A 7,989-nucleotide genomic window follows, 5' to 3' on the forward strand; every position below is an offset into this window, starting at 1 on the left:
CACTGGATTGCAACATACTTCAGCTGTAAGTGTTCATACCATATGCTGCTTTTCTTTATTCCCTGTTTCCTGAGGATCATATCATAGGACAGTGGTTCTTAGCCTTTGTTACTCGGATGTTTTTGAACTGCAACTCCCAGAAACCCCAGCCAGCACAGTTGGTGGTGAAGGCTTCTGGGAGTTGCAATCCAAAACTCCTGAGTAACCCAAGGTTAAGAACCAGTGTCATAGGAAACAGTTACTACTGCACAGCCTGGCCCCACAAAGCCAGATTTAAGTAGTTTAGGTTTAGATTAACCCTTCCCAGGGCCTCTTTCAGTTTTAGCACTACTTACTTGGGAATAAAGCCCACAGTGAGATTTAAAACCATGTAAACCTTAAACCTACATAAGATTCCACAGCATGTTTCATTATAATAGACTGAACTTCAAGGTAGTCATGACTTACCATTCCTAGTGAGTGGGAACCGGGTATAAAGTGCTTTTTAAAAATTTTCTGTGATTTATATTCAAAATGGATTGATCATTATATCTGCATCTGAATGTGAACATTGTCTAACTTGGCTTTTAAGAAGTCAGTATCTCTAATGGCTTCCCTGATCTGCCAAAGAAGAATAAAATTGATTTCACAAACCATTATGGGTGAGACTCATGAAAAATATGATATAATACTTTGTATAACAAAACACTACATAAATAATGTGAAATGATAATATGTTCTTCCTACTACATCATATCCGACATTGGTTAGAATCTGATTGACGTTTTATGTGTACACAAATGATATCATTTAAACAGTGGTGGTGAATCACTAATAGTTAATGAATGGCTAGTAACATTTATGGTCACATGTCTTGACACAGGATGAGCACACAACTAGGAACACAACTAGTATCACATTAATTAATGGAAACCCATCAATTAGTGTTAAATGCCTGTGGTGACTTAATGTGTTTTTCCTTTTGTATGGAAAAATTCAACAATTGTTGAATTCAACCAAAATGCAACAATTCTGGCCATTGACTAAACAACAATATTACAGATTGGATTGTGTTTTGTTTAAACTGTTTCCATTATTTCCATTATATAGGTATCTCAGATGAATATATAACACCCATGTTCCATTTCTATAAAAGTATGGGAGAACTGAAGATGACACAAGAAGAATATGCTCTACTCACAGCAATAGTGATTTTATCTCCAGGTAATTTCAGCTGTTCAATTGATCTCTATAAGTCAGTCAGTGTAAAGGAAGAAAAAAAAAATCAGGAAAATGAGGGAAAAGTAAATTTTTGATTAAAATGAGCTTCCAAATTCAGTTCTGTAATAAAAGGCACAATTATAAAGCAAAGCAAAAAAAAGCTTGCTGCTTATATATCATCCCATAGCGCTTAAAGCACTCGCTGGGCGGTTTACAAGATAATTATGCAGGCTACACAATTATAACTAAGGAAAACATCTGCTACTCATGTGTAGAAGTAGGAACACTGATTTTGCTTCAGATATAACAGTTTTAAGAGTTTCGTAATACCCATCCTGGAATTAAACAATATTGAAATAGAGGTCGGCCTGCATGTCACATTGACCTTTGTAGCCCCATCTCCCTGAAAACATCAAGACTGCTTGAGTGGCACAGAGAAAGGTCCCTAGAACTGAAAAAGTTCTCCATCCCTTGTTGACATTGTTTTCTATAATGACAGGATATGTGACAATGTTCAAAAGAGCATGCCAATGAAACTTTAGCTGAGCTCCCATATTATATAGCTGCAGTTGTTTAAAGATCCACCAGATAGAGCCGCAATAGTAGACATACTAAGAATGCATGGATTTCCCTTGCAGTAGCTGTTTCAAGACATACTGAAATGTTAATGTTTACATATAAAGCCCTAAACGGTTTAGGACCTCGATACTTGGCGGAACGCTTACTCCCAACTAGTTCTACCCGTGTCACCCGCGCGAGCCAGGAGGTGAGGCTGAGGAGCCTGACACTGAGGGAGGCCCGGAAAGAAAACTAGAAACCAGGCATTCTCGGCGGTAGCTCCTCGTCTCTGGAATAACCTACCTCCGGAGATTCGCGCTGAACCCTCACTGGGTACTTTTAAGAACCAACTAAAAACATGGATGTATAGGCAGGCCTTCCCTTCCAGTTAATTCCTGTCCTCTTTCCTTTTTTCTCTCTCTTTATTTGATTTATTTTTATTTTTCCCATCTTATAGAATCATTTAATTAATTAATTGTTATAAATTTTTTTAGAACTTGTTATCCTTATGTTGTAAGCCGCCTAGAGTGGTCAAAATGACTAGATAGGCGGGGTATAAATACAATAAATAAATAAAAATAAATAAAAAAATAAAGCTGAAATAATACTCATAATTGTTTCTTCACAACCTCATTTCCATGTGATGTAAACCAGATCGACAATACATACAGGACAGAGAATCTGTGGAGAAACTTCAAGAGCCGCTGTTAGAAGTTCTGGAAAAATACTGCAAGCTTTATCACACGGATAATCCTCAACATTTTGCATGCCTCTTGGGTCGTCTCACAGAACTGCGGACTTTTAATCACCATCACGCAGATATGCTGATGTCTTGGCGAGTTAACGATCACAAGTTTACACCACTTCTTTGTGAAATATGGGATGTGCAGTGATAAAACAACTGGTTTCCTTCTAATCCTAAGCATGACTGCTTGGAATGTATGGAACCTACTCCACATAAATGTATTCAGGATTGAATTCTTTGGTTTGTATATTAAAAATAATAATAATTGTAAACCACCGGAGCACATGGATTGTAAATTTTCCTTATTGGGCTTTATATTGCTTAATATTTACCAAAGTTGTGTAAGAAAGCCTTTGAAAATACATTGTTTAAGAAACTTTGACACAGGAAGCTGGAGTTATCTGTCTTGGTTTTTAAACCTATTGGACCAAAAACAAATGTCTTCTGCATGTCTGAAACATTTCTTTTGAAATTATACTGGTTATTATCTCAATGTCTTCCTTAAAAACGGTGAGATGTCCATGTTTGTTCACTGCATTCTATGTATTCTAAATAGTTCATCTGTAGGCAATGGTGTAGATGTTATAAGAATTCAGTAAACAATACTCTGCCTGAACATGTCCCTCTCTTTTTAAAAATGGCTAACTTGGGAGCCAATGTGGTATAGTGGATAGACTGTCAGATTAAGGCTGAGAAGACCTGAGTTCAAATCTCCACTGGGAGGTAGCCATGATAAACCACTCCTTGAACATTTCACAGACTTCGAAAATCCTATGAGGATCACCATATGTCAGAAGCAACTTGACAGAACTAAACAACTCTAGCAAAGGAAAAGAGCAAATTCTAAATAGGTGTGAAAGAGAGAGGGAGATGGTGAGGAGAAAACATGAGTGGACAAAAAGAGACAGAGCAAAGGGCACAGGTACTTATTTTTGGCTGTGGCCCCATCCACCACTGGCCTCAGCCGTAGTCATTTTCAGCATGGTCCCAGAAATATTACTCCCAAGAGAACACAGTCAGCAAGAAAAGTATCACCTAGTCTCCATCTAGAATTTGCTTCTTAAGTAAGCATGCTTAAGAGTACCTTAAAAATCTGGATTTATAATTACTGCTTCTGTTATGTATGGGAGCAGAAACTGCAGGGGCAGGATTTGGGCAGAGAATCAAACTTACATTTAAAATTTTTATTTTTATTTTTCTCTCAGATCCCCTTAGCAAACCGATGGGAGAGACCATGTATGTAATATCTTGACTATGAAAGAAAGAAAGGCTGATCCAAATGTCCAAGAAGGGAAGCCTGCCCAGTATGAGCTTCCAGGTTGCAAGAAGTAATGTAATGGAGCCATAGTTCACAAGGTTGAAGTGCTCAAGCTTTCTGATTAACAGGGATGACGGTATCTTCCGCCATCACTATCCACCCATTAAGTTTCCTTCATTTTCTCTGGTTTTAGCAGCAGTTCTGATAGCAGGGGTAGGGAAGAAATTTCTTCTAACAATTTATTATTGTGCGCTATCCTTCAGTAGGGGATAGAGTGACAGACTACAACTAAAGACAGTTGGATTTGAATCTCCACTTGTCGTGGAAATGTGCAAAGGAGAGGCATGGCACTGGTAAAACAACTTAAATATCTCACTGACATTGAAATCCCTATTAGGGTCACCATAAATCAGTCCTCGCTTGATGGCACGTAACACTCACCTCTGTTGCAACACGAAGTATTCTACAATGGCTTCATCTGGAATGGACAGTGAAGAACCATTTGCCTTACAAAATAAGTGCTCTACATGGAAACTGGTTTGTTGATGTGCTGCCTACATCTTTTTTTATCACTGTCTGCAGGACTGTGGCTGCAAGGACTGTCATGATGAGCACCTGCATTTCAAATTGTACTCTTACACCAGTGACTACCGGGTATACCCCCAAGAAGAGACCAATGTTTGGCTAGGCTAGAGTCTAGAACATCCTTTCATCGGATTTTAGCAGTTTGTGGTTTGGGGATTATCTAAGGCACCCCCTAGTGTTTAAATGAAAAGTATCCCAGTCCTAGAATATTAGAGATTGCCAGTTGCTAAATGCTCCATTGAGAATTTATATTAGCTCTACCTGTGTGAGGGAATGAAGAAAAAACATAGGCCTTCTGTCCTGTAACAGGTCCCTATCAGACTGCTCTATGCCCCCCAAACACCAGAAAAGAGGTTCACACTATGTGCTTCCCAGATTCTGTGCAGGGGAAGTACGTAATGAACTCAGGGTGGCATGAAAGCAAACCCTGTCCTTTCAGGTTGGAGTGGGCAACTGTGATGCCTGGTTATATTTAAATGTATTGTTTGTATCATATATTGTGATGGCAAATATATTGTTTGAGATGCTGTGGTTTGAAGTACGTATAGGATTGGGGGTGAGCAAAGAGCACGGAATGGTGGTAAGAATGGCTCTGGTTGGATGGGAGAGCAACTAGTAAAGTCTGAGGAAAAATTGGTCTAGTTTCTGTATTACAGCGGTCTGAAAGAGCAATCTGGGAGAAAGACTGAGGAGGAGAGAGATGATATACAGAGTGATGAATTGTGCTAAATGAAGCCAAGGAACAAACAACATCCCTTTGACACTGTTATTTTAATTTTAGAAGAGGTAGCCATGTTAGTCTGTGCTAGCATATAAGGCAAAAACAAACGAAAAATAAATAATAAAGAAGACAAAAACCTTGTGGCACTTTAAAGACTAACTTGTGATCTTTTATGGATATATCTGATGAGCCTGACTCATCCACAAAAGCTCACATTAAAATTTGGCAGTTAGTTTTTTAAGAACATTTTCATCTTTATTTTTTTACTTCTCTTTTGTTTTTGCCTGATACGTTATTTTAATAAAACATAATTAGTTCTATTCAAGATGAGTGGCGCCAAGTTCAATACCTGAGGACAGGCTACTTGGATGGTGTTATAAGGGTCTGAGTTAAGGGGAAAATATGGGGCAAATAAAAGCTGGTGGTGACAAAAGAGGAAGAGAGGAAATACATGAAGATTATTAAAGAAAACATGTTTATTCATGTGGTTATTTTAAAAAGAGCATTATTATAAATGGTCAAGTGACCAGACCGAGGGAGTTTTGACATCAGTATATGAGAGAGGGGTCTGACTTCAACTTTCAGAGGAGTGGACACCTCACATACCTCCTTTGCTTTCCCAAAAGCTATCCATACCTGATTCTGAACCTGGTAAGTTTTTTCTTATATTTTTTTAACTAAAAAAGCCCCCTCACACCCTCTAGTCTAGTGGCTATAGGGAGCAGTTTAACCTGTTTCTGACATCTTGAGCTGTTCTGAGTATTTTTGTGGTTGTGGAACACCCACACATGGACTTAAAACAGTTCATGGGTTGCCTAAAACATGCACATCCCTAGAAAGCACAAGAGGATTTTTTGAGCAAAAGAGGATTTTTTATTTTTTTTTGGCTGGGGGCCTTAATTGGATTCTCAAAGACCACCTAATGGCCCACCTATTTCACATTATCCACCTCTATCTTATATAGAAAGCAATGTTTTCTGTTCCATCTTGCAAAGACCCAGCCTGTGGTACAGAAGCAATAGAGTCTATTATATTTATCAATATTGAATAGACTGATGAAGACTTCTAAAGTTATGCAGCTGTTAACCCAAGCTGTTGAATGATACATTTCTGAATGAGGAAAACCTTTGGGTGAACTAGGTCAGAAACTCTAACCATCTTATTGTGATACTTTCATTAGGCCAACACAAAGAGCAGAAAATTCTCTATATAAACTCTTGAGAGAACCTATTTTTGCCATGCATGATGCTACAATAAACAAGCCAGGCCAGGGGAAATCTTGATGATAAAGCAACATAGTTGCCTTAGCATCTATGCTAAGGTGTAATGGATAAGAACTTGCAGTGACTAAAACAGGGTTCATCAGGTTTTCAGATAAGCCTTGATTTCTTCTGACTGGCCCCTAGTATAGCTGGCAACAAGAAAGGCCATAAAAAGCAATAAAATGTGCTGCTTAAACACGTTGAATGTCCATTTAAATTTTTTTTGGAAATCCAAAACAAACTGAGAAAGCTCATTTTATGCAACTGTAGATAAAGTCTAATGACTGACCATGTGATCCAAGTCTACATACATAGGCCTCATTCATACCTCACAACCTTGTATGTATGTCCAGGGATATTCCAGGGGGAGACACCACGTAACCCGTCTTCTGACCCCAGCCAGGAATCCGTCACCCGGACGAGCCGGCGGCCCACAGCCAGCGGGCAACGGTCACATGCTGCTGCCTCGGCACTCGCGGAGAGCCAGAGCCCAGACCGTGACAGCACGGCACGTGGGCTCGGAATCCGCGCCCGGCGCTCGGGCAGCGCCCACGCTCGAAGGCCGGGTCACGCCGAGGGCGCGGGCAGGAGCGTGTGTCCTCCTCGCCAGCTAAATTAGACCTGTCTCCTTGTGACACTCTTCTTCTTCCTTATTATTATCATTTAGGTTTACCGGATTCATATCCTGCCTTTCCTCCAATGAGCTCTAAGTGACAGATATGGCTCTCGTGTTCCCTACTAGCAACTCTGTGAGGTAGGTTGGGCTGACAGTTGAACACTAGCTCAAGGTCTCTCAGGGAGTTTCATGATGGAATGGGAATTTGAACCCATATCTCCTCAATCCTACTCCAACACTCTGACACTACAGACAGTACACTCCTCTGGTTTATAAAAGTGGAAATAAGTGTAATAAGAAATTGTGACAGGTTTTTAAAAGATTTTCTAGATTTCTGCTTCATTAAGCGCTGTGCACCCATAATGTTGACTTCCTCTATAGCAGTGGTCCCCAACCTTGGGCCTCCATATGTTCTTGGACTTCAGCTCCCATAAATCCTGGCCAGCAGAGGTGGTGGTGAGTTGTAGTCCAAGAACATCTGTAGGCTTCTGGGAGTTGTAGTCCAAGAACATCTGGAGGCCCAAGGTTGGGGACCACTGCTCTATAGCCTCCCCCTCTCTGTCACCAAGACAATCCAGCATTATGAGTCACAGAGGGCACACCACAAGGGGTGAGCATGATTTTGGTGAAGGAATCTTCCAAACACAAGTGTGGGGAACTCCCAATCATCCCTGACAATTGGTGATTGGGTCTGCTGGGAGATGGAAGTTAAGCAACATCTGGATGGCCACGTGTTCCCCCATCCCTATCCTTGACAACCAAACCTTTTTGTTTTTTACCATGGTTAGTTTTATCCATGCCATACACATTTATCCTGTATGTGAAGAATGTAACAGGCTGCATAATAACTTGTATGGCGTTCTCAAGCAAAACTACAATGTATTCTCTAAGGCTTTCACAGCTGGGATTTGATGGTTGTTGTGGGTTTTTCAGGCTCTTTGGCCATGTTCTGAAGGTTGTTCTTCCGGCCTTTTCTCCAGTCTCTGTGGCCGGCATCTTCAGAGGACTGGAGCAGGAACTCCAGCATGGACAGTGTTCCTACTC

At 40.3% G+C, this 7,989-nt stretch overlaps 1 protein-coding gene across 5 annotated transcripts in view; it reads left to right on the forward strand.

The window, feature by feature from the left end:
- Positions 1-5,420, forward strand: part of NR1H4 (nuclear receptor subfamily 1 group H member 4) — a 44,202-nt gene extending 38,782 nt beyond the window's left edge. For all 5 annotated transcript variants that reach the window (XM_020803342.3, XM_078376072.1, XM_020803343.3 and 2 more), the window contains 2 exons: positions 1,090-1,203; positions 2,413-5,420. In XM_020803342.3, coding sequence (XP_020659001.3) covers positions 1,090-1,203; positions 2,413-2,651 — 353 coding nt within the window. In that variant the 3' untranslated portion in view covers positions 2,652-5,420. The remainder of the gene's footprint in view (positions 1-1,089; positions 1,204-2,412) is intronic.
- Positions 5,421-7,989: the final 2,569 nt, after the last annotated feature.

Source organism: Pogona vitticeps, chromosome 5 (genome assembly GCF_051106095.1).
Source record: "Pogona vitticeps strain Pit_001003342236 chromosome 5, PviZW2.1, whole genome shotgun sequence".
Classification (NCBI taxonomy): domain Eukaryota; kingdom Metazoa; phylum Chordata; class Lepidosauria; order Squamata; family Agamidae; genus Pogona; species Pogona vitticeps.